The 20,855-nt window shown below is 44.3% G+C and overlaps 1 protein-coding gene across 2 annotated transcripts in view; it reads right to left on the bottom strand.

The window, feature by feature from the left end:
- RCBTB1 (RCC1 and BTB domain containing protein 1) overlaps positions 1 to 20,502 on the bottom strand; it is a 56,519-nt gene extending 36,017 nt beyond the window's left edge. The window contains exons 1-4 of one of the 2 annotated variants that reach the window (XM_056133056.1): positions 20,487 to 20,502; positions 3,997 to 4,079; positions 3,548 to 3,716; positions 3,017 to 3,167 (exon numbers count right to left, since the gene is read on the bottom strand). In XM_056133056.1, coding sequence (XP_055989031.1) covers positions 3,017 to 3,167; positions 3,548 to 3,673 — 277 coding nt within the window. In that variant the 5' untranslated portion in view covers positions 3,674 to 3,716; positions 3,997 to 4,079; positions 20,487 to 20,502. Of the gene's footprint in view, positions 1 to 3,016; positions 3,168 to 3,547; positions 3,717 to 3,996; positions 4,080 to 20,486 lie in introns of those variants that run through there. The other variant, XM_056133057.1, reaches the window with a different exon arrangement.
- Positions 20,503 to 20,855: the final 353 nt, after the last annotated feature.

Genomic DNA, 20,855 nt, shown 5'->3' on the forward strand with positions numbered 1-20,855 from the left:
TTTGGCACTCTCTGGGCCTCCTGGATCAGCCTACAAGTCTCCCTCCTCACACTGTGGAAATTCTCAACAATTATTTTTAGTACCAGCCCTTTCTCTCTTTCCTTCTGGAATTCTGATAACTTAGAGATCGTACCTCTTGCTATTTTCAAATATATTAAATTTTTTTCACTGGGCCACATCCAGTGGTGTTCTAGAGCTATTCCTGGCACAGTGGGTTCAAGGAACCATACATGGTGCTGAGTATTCAAACCTGAGTCAGCAGGACGCAAGGCAAATGTTTTTGCCTTACCCCCTGTACTACCTCTCCAGACATGAGTAGTGTTGTTGGAGTGGACTTTGCATATTTTGTGGGCGTGGGATGGGGGTGAGGCACAGTTAGTGGTGCTCAGGGACCCTGGGTCTCTACTCTGCAATCAGTCTTGGTGGTGCTTGGAGGATGATCATGGTGTTAGAGCTAGACCTGGGGTCAGCAAAGGGAGCATCTTACTCCCTGTACTATCAGGCCATTTGATTATATGTGTGTGTGTGTGTGTGTGTGTGTGTGTGTGTGTGTGTGTGTGTATCTTCATTATAGTATCCAAGATAGTTAAAAATGCCTGGAGTTTGAAAACAGTTCAAAAAGCTATAATTTCCTATAGACATCATGTTCAAGAAAAACAAGAATTAGAACATCTGTGTTTTAATATGTTTCCTCTAAAAATCTGCCTTAGAATTTTATGATAAGTGAAGGACTAATTAAAAATAGTTGGAAAGAGAGATAGTACAGGAGGTAAGATGCCTGCCTTGCCTGCATCAATCACAGTTTATTCTCCACACAGCATATGGTCTCCCTAGCACCGCCAACAGTGATCCCTGAGCACTGGCAGGTATGTCACCAGCAACCCTCCCCACCCCCAGCACCCAAAAAACTCAAAGACATGTTAAATTAAATCAGGTCAAATGGATGACAAACAGAACCAGTCATCAAAGCAGTAGCTGTCTGAAGGAGCCAGTGTACAGCTAGAGGCATGATTATGCAGCAGAGGGATAATCGCTTCATTATGCTCAACACCAGTTCTACTTCACACTAGATGGTCATGCTCAGATCTATCCCTCAGCTAGAGAAAAAGGAGTTGAAAGCAACCGAAAATCTCAATTCTAGACGTGTGGCAGTATTCATGAAAGCTGTGATTCCCCAGTCTACAGACAAAAACTTGGAGGGCCGGAGTGATGGTACAGCAGAGAGGGTGCTTGTCTTGCACACAGATGACCCACGTTTGACCCAGCACCACATATGGTGCCGCGCCCCAGCAGGAGCAAACCCTGAGTGCAGAGCCAGGAGAAAGCCCTGAGCATCGCCAGGTGTGGCTCCAAAACCAACCAAACAAAAAATGCAGGGAAACTATCTGCCTCACAAATGCGATTCCTTTGAACTGATGGACTGTGGACCACTGCTGATCCAAAGATAAATAAAGATTGAAAAACCGCTGCACACTACAGAGAACAACCCGCGCCCCTCCACGCCCCCCTCCCCCCATACAGAGGGCCTGACCTAGACAGGGAGCATGAGCAAAGGTACCTGAAGGGGAAACTGAGGTTATATATAACACGTTTTTAGAGTTCTGGCTGCCCACAGTGCAGATGAATTACCAAAAATGACCGTAATCTCCTTCAGAGTGCTTGGGGAGGTAGAAAGAAATAAATGATGATGCCACAGAGACTGGCACACATCAAAAAGAACAAGAACAACCAGTGCTGGTGCAGATGTGGGGAGAAAAGAACCCTTATTCACTGCTGGTAGAATGTCCACTGGTCCAGTCTTTTTGGAAAACAATGTGGGCATTCATCAAAAAACTAGGAGTTGAGCTTCCACATGACCCAGCAATACTGCTCCATGGAATACACCCTGAGTGTCCAAAAACATATTGCAGAAAATCATCTGCACTCCTATGTTCACTGCAGCACTATTCACAATAGCCAGAATCTGGAAACAACCCAAGCTCCGGAGAATAGATGAGTGGATAAAAATACTATTGTACATCTACACAACGGAATAAGACGCAGCCACCAGGAAAAATGAAATCATGAAATTTGCTTACACATGGATGGACATGGAGAGTATCATATTGAGTGAAATGAGAAGGGAAAGACATAGAAGGAAAACACAGTGTGAGGGTAATACACAGGAAAATAGAAACACGGGTCAGAAAGACTGGCCCATGGTAGGAAGCTTGCCACAAGTGGAGAGGGGCAGTCAGGTTGGAGAAGGGAACAATGTGACACTGATAACTGGAAACGACTGTGGACAAGAACTGAGTACTGAAAGGAAGTAAAGTGATATGTATGATATCCATTCAGTAACAGTATTGCAAACCACAGTACCTAAAAGAAAGAGAGAGAGAGAGAGACAGAGACAGAGAGACAGAGAGAGAAGAAAAAGTGACATAGAAGTAGGCTGCAGGGGCAGGGCACGGAGAGGCAGGTGGGAGGGAAACTGCAGACACTAGGGGTGAGATATGAGCACTGGTGAAGAGATGGATATTGGAATATTGCATGACTGAAACTCAATCATGAACAACTTTGTGACTCACAGTGAATCTCACAGTGAATCAATTTAAAAAGATAGTAATAAATGAAAGTCAAAAAAAGGAGAAAGAAAGAGAAGAATCTAACCACATGTATCCCACATTCTTTTCTTATGATACCAACACAAATGAGAAGGATTCTATTACCTGTGTTTAAACAAGTGTACAAGATCTGAAAACTGCCATACTACCACACACACATTGAAAAATTAAGATAGAGGACCCCTTCACTTGCTATATTTAATCTTCCACAATTTACTGAGTGCCATCTAAAATCCCAGAAATCTGCTTGATTAGCAAATCATCCATGACTGTTTAAGAGTTAACCTTTCATGTACTTCCCCACAGAAATGAATTAACCCATGGCATCTGAGAGTCCTCTCTCCACTCCCCTGCCCTTAGTTTACTGCTCAAGTTCCACAAACCACAAGCTGGCACTGGTCCCTCTTTACCTTCAGTGCTGAGAAGAACATGGGGTCCACTCCCATAACTAAGGCTCTTTATCTTCTTTCCACACAAGGCTTCTAGCTTCTTGGGGACGAGCGTACTCTGATTATCTCCAGTACCAAGACAGTTGCTGTAGTTCAGTCCAAATACAAAGACCTTAAAAGTAAAAAATAAATTAAAAAAAATTTAAAAAACCTTCTGCATCTTTGGGCCTAATGTACTTGACCAGAAGACAAGCTGAAGTTTGGTTTGAGGGCTCAAGAGGGAGGAGGCGGCAGAAAAAGTTAAGCTTTTTTCTCACCAAGTCAGAAAAAGTTAAGCTTTGCCGACAGGCCTCAAGTCTGAAGGGATCTGGCTATTCTAAAAACCTCAAGAAAAGAAGGGGCGGCAGGGAATGAAACTGAGAAACCAAGCAAGGCACAGGGTTCAGAACTTCGAGCTCTCTTTATCCCTCATCATTTCTCACTCTTCACACTGCACATTTTAAGCCCAGATCCCAAAAAAAGACCCTAACATGGGTTCTGAGAGACTCGTACCTCATCATCGTCAGTAACATACAAGGCTTCATTGGCTGAGGTGCCAAAGACACACGCCTTCCGAATAGACGCGATCTCCTGAGGCGAGAGCAGGGTGAAGATTGGCCACTTCCCGACATCCACCATGACTCTGGCTTCAAGCAAGTCTATCAGTGAGCCGGCATCTCTGCTGTATCAGACAAACAGGAACCCCAGGAATACTGGTAAGACGAAAACAACATTTAGAAAGGACACTTCCCAGGACGGGGCGATAGTACAGCAGGTGAGGCCCTCGCCTTGCACATGCCGACCTGCGTTCAATAACCAGCACCCCACACGGACCCCAGAGTCCCACCGGAAATCATCCCTGAGCTCAGAGCCAGGAGTAAACCCTGAGCACAGCTGGCGTGGCCCATCCCCACCCCTCAAAAAAGATGATTCTCGCAAAGACAACAAGGTAATTCCAGAACCTTCTGTGCTCCCTGGGTGAAGAATCACACGTGCTCCCAGCAAGAATCGGGTCTGTCCTCCGCCTTCACAACTAGGGCTTTTTCTGTAAGGGGAGGGAAAACTTGTGAGAAACCGTGATCTCTCTTGATCAGTAGCAAGTCAGTGCTCAAGAATGAGGACGGCAATCAAGACACAGACAAGGGGTGAAACTAGGTCTCTCATTAGTTATCCCACTCTGTGCCTCTCCCAAAGTACTGAGACAAAAGTTTGAAGTTACTCTATTAGTTCGTCTAAGTTCACTAGGTCCACGTGTAGGAATGAGAATGTGTGTTTTGTGTGTGTGTGTGTGTGTGTGTGTGTGTGAGAGAGAGAGAGAGAGAGAGAGAGAAAGATGAAAATAAGAATAGCATCTCTCTCTCACTACCAACCTCCATGATGCATAAAAGACTGCCCTGACCCCTCATTTAAAAAAAACAACACTGTCCCACTGACCCACTATTTAGTGATGGGAATCAAATTCCATGAACAGTTCAGAACCAGAAACAGTAGCAAGCACTGGCCTACTATTTACTTGGGCGAACCCACTCTTGTTTTCTCATCTTTGCTCATATTTCATTGTACTTTGCTGACTGCCAGTGCCACCATTTCTCTGAGCTCGTTAAGGTTCCTCAATATGGTGTCACCACAGTCGATCACTGTGAGGTTACAGAACTGGGTGGTGCTGGTGGAGCCTTCCGTGTTGCCTGTTACGTTTTTTCCCTTACCTTTCGGGTCACACCCAGCAGTGCTCAGGGGTTACTCCTGGCTCTGCACTCATAAATTACTCCTGACGGTGCTCAGGGGACCAGATGGGAGGCTAGGGATCAAACCTGGGTCAGCCGTGTGCAAGGCAAACGCCCTACCCACCTTACTATGGCTCCAGCCCCCCATACTGCAATTTCCACTCATTGAACTCAAGGAGCTTCTATACAACTCTTCCACTGTGTTTACTGTGCTCTGAGGGTGAATCTTTATAGTTTGCAAGGAATTGGGCTGGGTGTTGAACTTTTCCTTCCCTGCCAGTCTTCTGCCAGAGACAGCATGTGTGTGCAGTGTGAGGTGTGATGAGCAGAGCTGCTGCTTGGATGCAACAAGCAACCACAGAAAGAATTATGGGCACAAGGTATGGATACTGGCCTGCAAGGTTGAATGAGCCGGCAGAATGTCTGATGCGGAGGCTAACCTGCTGAGATGACCCAGTCATGATCTTTTTCATGAATAAATTGCTAAAATAAATTCCTAAAAATGAAATTGACAATTCAAAGTCTAATAGCTATTCTATCATTAGTAGCTATTTCAAACTGTCCTCTACTGACTTTTCATTCTAGAATAATTAGAAGTATTTATGGATTATTTATAAATTATTTATTAACTTGTTTATAAATTTTGTACAATTTATTATTTATGAACAATTACAATTATTTATCATCCAATTATATGAATAATTAGAATTCTAATTATTCAGGGGGACCCTGAATAATTAGAATTATTCTAGAATAATATAAATTATTGCTTATAGAATTATAAATGCATTAACAACAGGACCAGAGTCTTAATTCAAATTTCCATTTCTGCTAAGCAGGAAGTTGGGCATCATATTTTACTTATATATTTTTAAATCACCATAATTTTTTTGGCCTTTATTTTTTTGGAGGGGGTCATATCCAGTGATGTTCAGGGGTTACTCCTGGCTCTGCACTCAGGAATCATTTCTGGTGGTGCTTGGGGATCATATGGGATCAAACTCAAGTCAGCCGTGTGCATGGCAAATGCCCTACCTGCTGTACTATTGCTCTTGCTCCCCATCACTGTAATTAAAAAAAAAAAATCACTGCAGGCTTAAAGGAATGGATCAGTGGCTTAGAACACTTGCCTCACAGGTATACGATTAAAAGTTCAATCCCCAGTGCTACCACATGCACCATGTATGATCCCAGCAGCTCTGCTGTCTATGATTCCTGAAACCATTGGTCATACAACAGCCAGACATGTGAAAACACCACAACAAAGGAATGAGACCCCTCACACACACACACCCCAGCAAGCACAGCAGTTAAAAGGTATGTGAGGGGCTGGAGCGATAGCACAGCAGGTAGGGCGTTTGCCTTGCACACAGCCAACATGGCTGACCCAGGTTCGATTCCCAGCATCCCATATGGTCCCCCGAGCACCGCCAGGAGTAATTCCTGAGTGCATGAGCCAGGAGTAACCCCTGAGCATCGCCGGGTGTGACCCAAAAAGCAAAAAAAAAAAAGAAAAAAAAAAGTATGTGAGCATCCTGGCCAGGAAGCATGACTCCCAGTGACCAGATGGGTAATGATCAGCGCAGCAAACTCTACAACCAGAATGTAAGTGAGCATCACAAGAGCAAGACCCCTAGTGAGTACACGTGCAAACACCAAAACTAAAGAGGTGCAACCCTGGCAAGAATGACAGCCAAGGACATATGCATAGAAACTGACTTGCAACCCTTAGCAGACACAACTAAAACTTTCAAAATGCACAAGCATTACAGCAGGCATGTGGTGACTGCAATAACAGTACCAACAATTTAACGCAGGAGAGAGAGAAATTAACTAGGCGAGAGCACCTGCCCTGCAGCCAGGTATCATGCACCTGGCGCTGCCCACAGGAGCCAAGCAGCCCCAGAAACTGCTGTCTGAATCCCCTGGAGGCACAAGGGCATGTGATCTCCACCTCCTGCCAGGTGTCTGGCCGCTGGCGAGCTCTCCAGCTAAAAAAGGTAATCAAGTGCTAGAGCGAGGAACGCAAGCCCCAGCCAGCAGGTATGTCAGCCCCACAGGGATCTGAACATACACAGCCCCCAGAATATGCATATGCAGAACTAAAGAAATGAGAACTCTGGGGGTGCAACTAAGGCAACTACAAATGGGCAACCAAGACCCTGAAACACCACAAATGAGTGCCACCCCTGGTCACAACAATAACAAAGGGAAGGGAGGAATGTAAATCTAAAACTATACAGCCACACCAACACCACTCTAACAATTAGCACTTATTGGGCAAAATGCACCAAGCACTGTTCTCAAGCACCATCTACGCTTATTAATTCATTGAGTCCTCCTTTTATAGACAAAGAGATTTTAAGGATTTATTCATCCTAGAAAGGGATAGAGGCTGGACTCAGAGTCATCCAGTTAGGATTTGGCTCCAGACTCTGCCTCCCATCTCATGCCTAAGAGTCCAAGTGTGATCCTTGCACAAAGTCCCTATTTTACCACTGGACTGTTCCTTTCTCTGTTCTTGATTTATGAGAGCTCTTTGTAAGGTACTTAAATGCTTCTGGATGTAACAAAAGGGATGCTTCTCCCAACCCCACCATGTAACCTGGCTGATTCTCTTACAAAACAGGAAAAGAAGACACAGAAGTGAAACATTGTGTGTACACGAGCAGATAGGTAAGTTCCAAGAAAGCCAGGAAGTATATTTTCTTAGAATACAAACCATATCAAAGCTAGTCTTCAAATTTTAATACCTTATATAATATAGAATGAAAGTTTGACCAGAAATAATAAAAAGAGAGGGGTAGTGAAATTGGATTAAAAATGTAAGTTTCACATTTAAAATAACACCAAGAAATATTTCATCCCAAAATTAAACCATTTCCTGACAGCAGCACAGTTACTATAAAGTCGTTAAGCAGTTACCAGGCAAATCTGCCCTAGGGGTGGGTAATTACTGAAATAAACCAAGCAAACTTTCTTAATAATGGCTTATTATGTGAACTGAGTCAGCCACTACTCAATTCACTGAAGCTTCATTTTACAAGCTATCTCTTCAAAGGCTTGTAATTTAATCGTCATTATAAAAAACAATTCATAGGGACTGGAGTGAGAGCACAGTGGATAGGGCATTTGCCTTGCACGCAGCCGACCCGGGTTCGATTCCCAGCATCCCATATAGTCCCCTGAGCACCGCCAGGGTTAATCCCAGGGTTAACCAGGGTTAACTCAAGTGCAGAGCCAGGAGTAACTCCTGTGCATCGCCAGGTGTGACCCAAAAAGAAAAAAAAAATTCATAGGATTGAAGTGATAGTATAGCAGGTAAGGTGCCTACCTTGCATGTGGACAACCCAGGTTCAATACCTGGCATCCTTTATGGTCCCCTGAGCATGTGAGGAGTAATTCTTAAGCATGGAGTCAAGAGTAAGCACTGAGCATCACAGGTGTGGCCCACACCCCAAAACAAAAAACAAAAAACTCATACCACGTCATATCTTACATGTCTATACCCATCATGTAAAGCAAAAGCATTTCCCAAGCTTCACATGGTTGAGAGAAAAGTCCTGAGCTCTCTTATCCTCAGATTTGATTCCTTTTCCCAAATTTTGGGGGGTGCCTGGGTGTCACTCCTGATACTCAGTTAACCTCCTGTTCAATGGACATTTTGATGCTCAGCCAGCAATGTGTCCTGCTTCCACCCAGCAGTGCTGGGAAACAGATCACCAAAGGCAGGATCACACAGTGATCGAGATCTAACTCAAGCCCCTAAGCATGACGTATGCACCTCTGACCACTGACTTACCTCTCGGCCCAAGTAGCTCCAGATGATTATTTTTGGAAAGGGACCACACCCAACCAGTATTGGTTGGTGCTCAGGGCTTACTCCCCATGGTTCTCAGGAGATCATACAATGCTAGAAACTGAGCCCTGGTCTCTTGCATACAACACATAGGCTCAGTCCAGTGAGTCCTCTTTGCACTCCCCTGATTTTTTTTGTCAACCACTGAAGCATGCTACTTTCTTTCTGACACTGGGTCTCCAAAAACTGTTGTGCTTAAGTCTACAATTTTATGTTTGAGATGTAATGAAGAAGCAGGGAGGGGCATGCTCCCGGAAGCACGGGAGCAAGAGCAGTGATGTTGGCAAAGTCCTAGCAATATAATCAAAGAAAGCAAATAAAGAGCAGGAAGGGAGGCACTAGAAATGACCAAGAACCTGCTTTGTTGTAGATGCTTCAGACATCATTTTACTGTCACAAAGCAATGTGCATGTAAGAGATCATAATCTATTCTTAGCAGATAAAAATAAGACTCAAGGGTGAGATGACTGAGGTCACAGAGAAGGAAGAGACACAGATTAGACTCAACGTCCACCTTTCTGATTCCTCTTATACTGAACTGTGGCCCTGGACCTTCAGTGACTTACACTTTACTTCTGATCCATGGCATCATGTGGTCCCTCAAATATCTCCAGATGTGACCCTCGGGTACCTGAAACAATCAGGGTCAGCCACATGCAAGGTAAATGACTTAACCTCTGTTCTCTGTCACAAGTCTTCCAACATTTTTAATTAATTTTACTTAGAAAAGATTTCTTATAAATACCATTTGTATGCTTAACCTGAATTAGCATTCATTGTCTATTAAAAGGCGAGTCAATGATTGCAGAGGCTTGAAGAAGAGTTCAGTGCCCTCTGAGGATAACAAGACAACCCACCTGGACCTACAGATCTTCTCTGCCACTTAACAACAGATTCTATATTCCCCTAGAGCTATTCTGTGTCCATTAGGGCTATCGATCATATCCTGATTCCTGGGTTGGCTTTTCCTAGCAACTGGCACTGTCCCTTAAGTGCTTGTGGCATGTGGGGATAAAAGGTTATGTTATTTTTGTATTCTGAAAGCAAATTTCCACAGGGAGCCAAATAGCAACTTTCCCATCTTAAAAGCTACATTTGCAATAAGGAGACTCAAGAAGTAAAGTAACAAACAACCTTCTGATTCCTTCAAGAGAATACTGATTCTTCTGTCCCCTATAGAAACCAAGTATTAAGGGAAGGGTCTTCCGAAAATGGTGCTTTACTGATATGTCAAAAATGTATCGAGTATGTTTATAAACCTTTTAAAAATAACAGGAAATGGAGAAAATGGCTCAGGAATCTTGATTTTTGATGAGATACAGGACTCAATAGCAATACTAAAAACTTGGGGTTGAGGTGCTGGAGCGGTAACACAGCAAGTAAGGCGGAATCTAGTTCTAGAGAGTTAAAGTTCCTTTGTACCAGATACATTCTGATAAGTTTGGAGGCTGGTCTATGTGAAGACACGTGCTTATACATCAACCCTAAATTTTTATTTTACTTAAAAACAAATTTATGTTTTTGGTTTTGGCGCCATACCTAGAGGTACTCAGGGGTAACTCCTGCCTCTTCACTCAGGAATTACTCGTGGTGGACTCAGGTTTGTATGAGCTACTAGGGGCTGAGCCCAGGTTGGCCGTGTGCAAGGCAAGTGCCTTACTCGCTCCAGTACCTCAACCCCAAGTTTTTCGTATTGCTATTGAGACCTGCATCTCATCAAAAATCAAGATTCCTGAGCCAGGAGCAAGTGCCTATGCAGAACTGATTAGCAACAAAATTCTTCCTCTTCTAGTGTCATGGGGCGGGGAGATATTAAGTGAGGCTGGACTCTTCACTGTAGAAATCGATATTCTTACAGGAAATACTTATTTTTTTGGAATGATCCATTTTATTTGGAGTTTTGTTTCGGGGGAGACACACAAAACTGGGCTCAGAATACACTCCTGACTCTGTGCTCAGGCATCACTCAGGGAGCCATCTATGGTACCAGGGAATAACCTGGATCAGCCATGTACACATCAAGTGTCCTACCCACTGTACTATCTCTCTGGCTCAAAACAATCCATTTTAAATATGTTAAAGTTCATCACACAAGCTATCAAGCATGAAATCTAGTATTTTATAAATTTCAAAAGTTAATTAAAAGCACTCATATACACTGAAAATCCCTATTCCTATCATTTCTCTCTTTTTCCAAGTTGTTAAGCTACCAAGTTTGTTATGGTAGGAATTAATTTGGAGTTAGTTATTAAGCCTAAGATGTCTCACCAAAAAGAATTAAAATGGGATAATATAAACAAATGATAGCTATTTTATTAATCCTCCTTTGAGCCATCCTAACCCCTGCCTCTGAGGAGCAGCGTAGTCGAAACAAAGCCAGAGCGTCTTAAGCAGAAACTTAAAATACAAAGATTAAGTGGAATAATAAACAATGGGATTCAATATGCAAATATACCCTCCTTGTGATACCTACCAATGTATAAATGCAGGAAAATCACGTGCACGACTACACCTATATAAAAACGACATATCCTAAAAACCTGTTCCATGAAATCCCAGAAATCAACTTCCCAATAGCCCAGGGGATGCTAAAAATGTAAGCATTTTAAGTGAAATTAGTCAGAAAGAGAGAGACAGACACAGAAGGACTGCACTCATTTGTGGAGTACGAAACAGCATAACATGAGGCTGACACCTAAGGACAGTAGATACACAGGACAGATCGATTGCTCCATAGCTGGAAGCCTGCCTCATGAGCAAAGGGGAGAAGGCAGCTGGAATAGAAAAGGGATCACTAAGAAAAAGATGGTTGGAGGAATCGGTCGGGATGGGAGATGTGTGCAGAAAGTAGATAAAGGACCAAACATGATAACCACTCAATGTCTGCATTGCAAACCACAATGCCCAAAAGTAGAGAGAGATTATGGGGAATCATGTCTGCCATAGAGGCAGGGGAGGGTGAGAAAGGAGGGGTATACCGGGGATATTGGTGGGGGGGAATGTGCACTGGTGGAGGGATGGGTGTTTGATCACTGTTTGATTGTAACTCAAACATGAAAGTTTGTAACCATCTCACAGTGATTCAATAAAATTAAAAAAAAAAAAGTAAGCTTTTCTTCAGGGAACACCTCTCCACCTTCTCATCACTTTTTTTTTTTTTAACCAATGAACATTCTGATTTAAGAGTGTGGCTACCTATTTTCCTTTTTTGAGCAGAACAGAGTTGAATCCTAGTAAAGATTTCTAACAGTGGCTTTCTAAGGTTTTGGGTAAACCTTTGGAATACAACTTTACAACATATTATGCCATACATGTATATAACAGTAAAAGGAATTCAATAAAATCTCTCCAGTTATGGGAGAGTCAAATGTTACTGATTTCTTTCAAATTTCTTCGATTGAGCTTTCTAAGTCTGAGCAGATGCTCTGCCTAGGATTCAGACACCACATCTATTTCCCAAGGGAGTCTAGTTTCAGCATTTTTTTTTGCTTTTGTTTTGGGGGCCACACCTGGTGATGTTCAGGAGTGACTTCTGGCTCAGGAATTACTCCTGGCAGTGCTCAGGGGACCGAACATATGGGAAATTGCAGACCAAACCTGGGTTGGCCACGTGCTAGGCAAGTGCCCTACCCGCTGTATTAACACTCTCACAAGAGCCTCAACATTTTAGAAATAAAAATAAAAATATACTTTAAAACTACTTCACCAGTTCTGCGGTGGAAGTTCTATCGTGGTTGTGTGGACACAGCGGGACTCTCATGCCCAGGGTGTCTAAGCACACCCAAGGCCCAATCCTCTTTCCAACAAGCTTACTGTGCTATAAAAATGAAAGGGGGAAAATGTCCTGAATACTCAACCAATTTTGCAAAAACCAAGGACCTCTGAGAAGACAGCTCTCTCGGCAGGAATGTCTGCCATCCCTCCTAAAATGCAGCTCTATCAGTGACAAGGTGAGTCCAGTTTCACTTGCAGACAGCCTCAGCACTGATTTAGAATTTGCTAACACTGGCTCTGCCCTACTCTGCTGAAGGAACTTCCAGTGAAGCTCTTTGAATTGAAGCAAGGTGTGCTATGATAGCCACCAGAAGCCCTTCTTTAGCCTGTCATCCAAGGGACCACTTTCATTTTACTCACAGAAGACTTAAACAACTGAAGAAAAAAGAATCCGGCAGCACAATGCAGTGAACAAATAATTCTACTGCTATATACTCAGATTAGAAAAACAAAGCAAGCAACCAATAGAAAAAAAAATAGAAAAAAGTATTGCTTTTATGAGATACTTTTTTTTTTTTTTTGCTTTTTGGGTCATACCTGGTGATGCACAGGGGTTACTCCTGGCGGTGCTTGAGGGACCATATGGGATACTGGGAATTGAACCCAGGTTGGCTGCGTGCATGGCAAACGCCCTATCCATTGTGCTATCTATCACTCCAGCCCGTGATACATTTTTGCATTCAAAGTATTACTTTTATGAGATACATGAAACCTCCATGATTAAATTATTTTAAATCTTCTACAGTTTTGTTCTTGATTGCATGGAACATACATACTTTGCAAAACAGCACATCAAAAGAGATGGGCCAACAGGCTATTTTTTAAAAAAAAAACAAAGGCTACTTCCTTTTTTTCCCCTAAGGAGTTCAAAATGGGAATGAAGGAGCCCAAGGTCAAATTTATGGTATTAGGAATCCTTCCTATGTGAACATATTTCTAAAGTCATTCCATCCAGTCTCCACTGAATGAAAAGTATCAAGTGTACCTTATAGTGGTCTAAAGTCAAATGAAAAGTTGAACAATAAGCAGACAGAACCACGCAATATTTTTTAACTGAATCACTGTGAGATAGACTCTTACAAAGAGAACCACACCATATTAAGTTAATAAATGTTTACAGAATGTTCTCTGTCTTCTCCTACTCCCAGCTGAACCTGCACATCTGGGACAGCGGTCCAAACACAAACAGAAGCTGGCCACGAAGTGCTGGTCTGTGTTCTGATGGAGAGGTTCTGACACAGCCACCACAGAACTGGAAGTGGCAGCCACCTAAGGAGAAAGCAGGTACTTGGAACAAATACATACCCATGCACGTAGCGGAGGAACTTAAAGAGGAGATTAGACAGGGGCGAGAAAGGAATGCGTAGACGGGAGTCATGGTGACTGTGGCAAATAAGCCATGGAAGAAAGAAAGATGGCCTCCAACAGAGAGATGGACATGGAGAAAACCGGGCAAGCAATGGACTTAGAAGGTTTTGTGACTGGATGAATGGGTTGAGATGAGCCTGACAGATGAAGGAAAGGAAAAGATTACACCAGATCCCAAAGGAGCGAAGTGTACTGCCACTAACTGCAGCAGAGGATGAGGTCAAGCAAGTTCTACTCTCAGCATTCTGTTGAGCTGGCTGTGGACTACCAAAGTAGCGATGTGCAGAATCCATAGCTTTGTGAAACTGAGAATCAAACCGATCTGGGTTGGAGATGTAGAAACCAAGTACGCGATATGGAAAACTGTATGATCTAAGAGGATGGTGGACAGAATTTAACTCCAACAGCAAAGGGACAAGTAGAATGCCCACAGACGAGACTAGTGAATAGAAAGAAATGAGAAGGAAATGAGAAGTCAGCATCAAACATTTATGGCCGCAATCACCACACAACGGAGGCTGAGAAGCCAGGCAAGGACTTAGAACCATCCAATGGTCTTACCCAGGATTACTGGTGACCTTAAAGAAAGTTCCCCCGAGATTGTGAGCAGAAAAGGCCAGAGTACTATAGTTTGAGATTTACATAAAAGGTGAAAAAGAGGAACAATGACTATAATTTGTTCGAGAAACTTGACTATGAAAGAGAAAATAGGGTAGTAATTGTCAAGAATAATATATATCTTGTATGATCCTTTTCTCTCAAACATCTTAAGAGATTGAAAATGTTTAAATATTAATGTGAAGGAACCAGAGGATAGAGAGGATATAAAGAACTAAATGAGGGTTTCTGAGACCGTAACAGATGTGATGAAGAAGTCTAAGATTAGCAGAGGGGCTAGAACCACCCATTAAAACAGAGAAGAAGGATGAAAGTTACACATTAGGGAGTCGCCAGTTGGGACAATTTCTATCTTTCTCTTTCCCCTGGGGAGAGTCTGATGAGTACATCTTTCGCTTCCACCCTAAGTTAGGGTTCCAATTTTTCCATATTCTCAAACTTTTTTCACTGGTATCACCCGAGAGTCGTAAAGCAATTTGGACTGGAGAGATGATTTGCCTTTGGGGACAATCTCTTCTGAAATATGAAGAAAGAAACTGTGTTACAAGTAAAAGGGAGAAAGCAAGAGCAAATTTAGTGGAGAAAAAAAAAAAATGTGGCCCGTCTGAGCTGGCCACCTGGAAGAATGGGAAAGAGCAGGAACCAGGAAGTCTTCAAAAGAAGCTAAGGAGAAGCAGGAGACCAAAGGTTTGCAAAGATGGGGCTAGAGCAATAGCACAGCAGGTAGGGCGTTTGCCTTGCATGTGGCCGACCTGGGTTCGAATCCCAGCATCCCATCTGAGCACCGCCAGGAGTAATTCCTGAGTGCAGAACAGGAGTAACCCCTGAGCATCGCTGGGTGTGACCCAAAAAGCAAAAATCAAACAAACAAAAAGGTTTGCAAAGATACCATCTGATCTCCTTGGAGATCTTTTCCAGGAAAGAAACTAGAATCAGAATACAAGCTACTCAGAGGATTTGCTCATTCAAAGACAATGCCAGAAGTGCTACTCATCACGTTTCAAGATTTATATAACATACACCCCAGAAAGGGAAGTTTGTGCAAGATTTACTCTCCATGACCCTTAAGCACTTCCCATCTATGTGTTCTTCAATCTGTCCTGTACGGAACTAAACTACAATCAGGATGCTGACTTCCTCGCCACAAAAATGTAGACACAAACGAGTGCCTATATCCATTTGACCCCATAGTCATCATCTCAGTGATGAGAGATTCCTTTACACAGGTCAGATAACAAAGTCACAGCACTGACTAAGACTGACAGTACAACCATTTACACCTGCAGACTAGAACCAGTCTCCAGAGTGGCAGCTGAGACCACTGATACATACGGATGGTAGCCAATCACATAAAAGAAAAGATCTTTAACTTAACCTGTTACCTTACAGGGTATGACACATAACCAAAGTCTTCCAAATCAATAAGGTCATCCCTACAAAATTCCAAGTAAAATTCTTTTTAGAGATATTTTATTAAAGCTACTGTATCCAACATCCACAAGCCTGTGCTCAGGGATCCCACTCAGGGCTGCACTGGGTATGGCCCCGGCTCTGCTAAGATGCTAGTCTGTTTCAGTTCTCTGCTGAGTAGCATGCCAACTCAAAACTCTGCAACCTGAAACAACAGAAATTTGATATTTCTCTCAAGTTGGTATCTTGTTGGCTTTTGTTTTGGGGGTCTCCCAAGTGGAGGGCCCAACCAGTGATTTCTCAGCCAACAGAGGAGCAGTTCAGTACAGGGTGTGGGGATGTGAAGATGCTCAGGCTGTGTGGTGCAAGGGATACCTAGACCACCGCAATGGTGCTTGGGGTCCTCCAGGGTCACACCAGAGACGCCTGGGGGGGGGGGCCACATGGTGGCGGGAATTGACCCAGGTCACTAACATGCTAGGTGTGTACCCCGATTGCTGTACTATCTCCTGGTCCCTCAATTCTGTACCTTGAATTGACTCAATGAGGGTTATCTGAGGTCACAGGCATGGAAAACTTGAGGACTGAAACGGCCTCTCCCCTACCTGGCCACTGCAGGCGGCTCTCCACATGGCCCCAGTCTTCCTTTGCAAGCTGACCAGATTCTTGGAGAAAAAGCTAACCAAGCCTCTAAGGACTAAGCCCCAAACTGACAGGGCAGCACTCTGCCATGGGACAGCAGCCAGAACACGGGGCAGGGCCAGCCTAGACTCAAACAGAGCAGAAAGAGGAGCCCTCTCTTGAAGGGAGAAGTAGCGGTGACACCCAGGCCCAGGGCTTGCTGGGAGTCATCTCTGGAAATACTGTCACAACCATGTACATTTACTTCAAGTTTCCACGATACCACTTGAAATTCGGGCACTAAAGCTTTAAAGAAGAAATAGACTGTCTTCCCAAGACTAGACTTTTTTCATAAGCATTGACAAGAATGTCCTTGGAATTTTCCTCAGCCTCAAGAAACACTAATTTCAGAACAGCCATAGGGACTGTGGGAGAGACAGACATAGCCCATCAACAGGGTCTGGGGACATCTTCAGTGGAAAATTTACACTGGTGAAGGGTTGAGAGCTGGAACATTGTATGACTGAAACTCAATCATAAACAATTTTGTAACTGTGTATCTCACACTGATTCAATTTCTTAAAAAAAAGAGAGTGGGGCTGGAGAGAGATGTACAGTGGGTAGGGCATTAGCCCTGCAAACAGCCAACCAGGATTCAAACCACAGGGGGTTATCCCATATGGCCCCCCCGGGCACTGCCAGAAATAATTTCTGAATATAAAGCCAAGAGAAACCCCTGATATCACCGGGTGTGGCCCCCTCCCAAAAAAAAAAACAAACCCACAAACCTCCACAAACTAGATAAGAGAGAATTGGAGGAGCGAAGAGATGGTACAGGACTGGATTAAGGCAGTTGCCTTGGGATGCACGTGACCCATGTTCAATCCCCAGCATGGCATCTGGTTCCCCAAGCATCATCAGGAATGATCCATGAGCACAGACCAGGAGCAATAGCCTCTGAGCACCACCAGGTATGATCCCAAACTCCAAAATAACAAGGGTTTGAAGACAGTCTTTCCCAGGTGGGGTTCATTATCTTCTGAAGCTATTTCACACCTTTCATGTACACATAATATACCTACTAACCTCTTTAAATTTCTTTAATGTTTAACTTCTTTAAATTTGTCTTTTTTGGTGCCAGGAATAGAATACCCAAACCCTCATACATGCAAGATAAGTGCTCTACACACACTGCGCCTAGCCAGACTGCATTTGGTATTACTACACTCAGAAATGAGCAAGATTTGGATATCACACTTAATCCCTTAAAATCTGAAATCTTTAACAGTACTGTTAAACACAGCAACACCCAGCAAATTAGCAAAGTGAAAGAGACTTTATGCCCCCAAAATATTGTTCTCTGGATGATATAATCACAGATATACATTTTCTATTCTTCTGTGCTTTCTAAATTTTCTTTCATTCTTTTAAAACTTGGTGGGTTTTTTTTTTTTTTTTTTTGGTGAGGGGCACATTGGTGGTGCTCAGGGCTTATTCCTGGCTCTGTGCTCAGGAGACCATTATGTGGTGCCAGAGATGAACCAGGGTCAGCCGCATGCAAGGCAAGCACCTTAACCTCTGTACTCTCTCTGGCCTGAAAACATGTAAAAATATGTCTATATTATAGACTTGACAATATGTGAAAACTTTCTTAAATACATATTGTGTGTTAATTACATAACTGAGAGACCAAAGAGATAGCACAACAGGTAGGGTGCTTGCCTTGCATGCAGCCAACCCTGGTTTGATCTCCACATCAAATATGATCTCCTGAGTCTCAGGTGTGCTCCCTGAACACAGAGCCAGGAGTAAACCCTGAGTAATATTGAATGTGGCCCCCAAACCAAAAATAATAATGAGACAAAATTGATTCAGATGATTATTTGATTTACTTTCTCTAGTTTGGCTAAACTCAGATCACATTCATGCTATGCTTTTGTGCACTGGGCACTTGCGGTGTTTCAGGTCTTGGCTACTGTAAGTAGAGTAGCACTGAACACAGATGTCCTTCTGAATCAGGTTTTCACACCTATGGACCAAAATCAACAAACAGGTGCCACTGTTAAATACAAGAAATACGGAAGGGATGGTATAATAGTAATAAAGGGTCCTTAAGTTCCCTTCAGTTTCATCCTCCTCCCGGACTTTCAGATAAAGAGGGATATAATCTCAGAATTAACAGTTTGGGTGAATTATTAAGAAGCGTTACTCAGGTGTGGCCGCACAACATCTCAGACTCTACACCACTGATACACCAGAGTACCATATCACACTGGATGGGATGTAAAACAGAAGGCAACCAACCAATCTCGATTAAGAAAATATTAACGCACACACAAGGCTTCACCTGTAACACGTTAGTAATCTCTTACTTACGTAAGGGCTTAATGACTCCAAGGTGAGATACAACAATCTTCACACACTTTCTTCTAAGGAAATCTTTCTTGATCATTTTTAGAAAATTACTCGTAACAAGCAATACAAAATCAACTAATTAGGACCTGCTATTGGGGCAGGGTTGGGTGGTGGTTGGGAAAACTGGAAATAATGGTGGTGGGAAGGTGCAATAGTGGTGGAATTGGTGTTGGTATATTAAATGTAATAAATTATCGTGAACAACTTTATAAAAATTAAATTAAAAAAAAGAAGCCTTGCTCATGGCTGGTATATGTAAGAACTAACTTTTTAAAAATCTTAAGTATTTTTTAAATCTGCAAATATGATGATTTTGAGGTCAATGGCTGTTTTCTGAAATTCCCAGAATCTTATCATTTGGATCACATACATAAAAGTCAATGTGACGGGACTAGAGAGATAGTACAGCTGGTAAGGTGCTAGCCTGGCACACAGCTGACCCGGGTTCAATCTTTGGAAAGTCTCAAACATCCCATATGGTTCCCTGAGCAACATAATACTAGGCTGCAGAGCCGGGAGTAAGCCCTGAGCATTGCCAGGTGGCCTGAAATTCAAAAAATAATACATAAATAAACGTCAATGTGAACAAAACTTCCTTAAAAATTAGCTATCTTTCCTCTTCAAGAGAAAGTTAAAGGAAAAAGGCTTTGTCTGGAAGCATAAATAAACAGACTGGCATTCACACGATGGATTAAAAGATATTCACCCCACAGATTAGCTGCTATATTAATAGAACCAAAATACACTGTTACTTTATCCTGAGAGCTAGGGGAGAAGAACTAAAAGTCGACCAACGCTCACATCAAACGGATACTTTCTAGAGTTAAAAACAGGCAATAAATGACCATCAGGGTTGGATCACTCCCCCCCCCACCTCTTTTATCTTTATGCTCTGTTAATAACGCACGATCCACATCGGTTTTAGAAACTCACAATTCTTGTCCCCAAGAGTACCACCTTCTTCCCCGGCCGCCTCAGACTCCGTAGAAACAACAGATTTAAAGACAAACAAGATTGCCAAACGTTTTAACACAGAGATCGAATATTGTTCTGTAGTCCCCAGCAGCGGAGAGCCATCGGCAGTGACTTCGGAAAGTCTCACTACAATATATTATTTATTTTTCCATATATATATATGAAAAGTCACTGATGAGAGCACGCAGCATGCCTCGCTAGTTATCTTACGTGGAAAAAAACGTAGTTTCCCGGGCAGGCGAGAAGCGTCTCTCTCGCGCCCCGCGCTCCTGGGTCCAGGTACAGCCAAGCGCGGCAGGACCCCTGGACGGGTCCGCGCGGTGGGTGGGGCCGGGGGGGGGGGTGGAAGACCAGGGCTCGTCACTCACTGCCCCGGCGACGGAGGAGATGCCAGGAGCTCGGGAAGCACCCAGAGAGGATGCGGGGGGGCCGGCGGGGTGGTCCCCGCTCCGCCAAAGCAACGTGAAGAGAGCACCGCAGCAAGCCCCGCGCACCTACTCCGGAAAGGGGGCGCGGGGCCGCCCCCGCCCCCCACCCCCCAGCTGGCCGGAGAAGCCCCGCGGAGCGAGTCGCGGCCCGGCCGCAGCCCGGAGGTAACCGGCAGGAGTAACGGGCCACGCCGGGCGGGCCGGCCGGGAAGCGGCGGGAGGAGGAAAGCAGGACGGGAGCGGCCCCGCGAGCGCCTTACCCGGGAGGGGAGACGCCGGCGCGCGCGGGCCCGGACGCCGCCAGTGCCGCCGGGAAGCTGCTCGCCGGCTCCGCGGGCGCAGGTACGCGGGAGAGCGGCGGCGCCTAAGGCCGCGGGAGGGGGGGCAGAGCGGGAGGCGGGCTCCGGGGCGGGGCCTCCGGGTCACGAGGGCGAGTGGCGGCGCCTCGGGCCGCGGGAGGGAAGAGCGGGAGGCGGGCCCGGGGGCGGGGCCTCCGGGTCACGCGGGCCGCCGCGTCACGTGACGGCGACGCGGCGCTCGTCCGCCGCGCCCGGGGATTTTTGCCGTGGGTTCTCGCCGGCCGGCGTGGAGGCCAGGTAGGTCTCTACGGAGACCGATTGGCTGTCCGG

The sequence above is a fragment of the Sorex fumeus genome, unplaced genomic scaffold (genome assembly GCF_029834395.1).
Source record: "Sorex fumeus unplaced genomic scaffold, SorFum_2.1 ptg000095l, whole genome shotgun sequence".
Taxonomy (NCBI): domain Eukaryota; kingdom Metazoa; phylum Chordata; class Mammalia; order Eulipotyphla; family Soricidae; genus Sorex; species Sorex fumeus.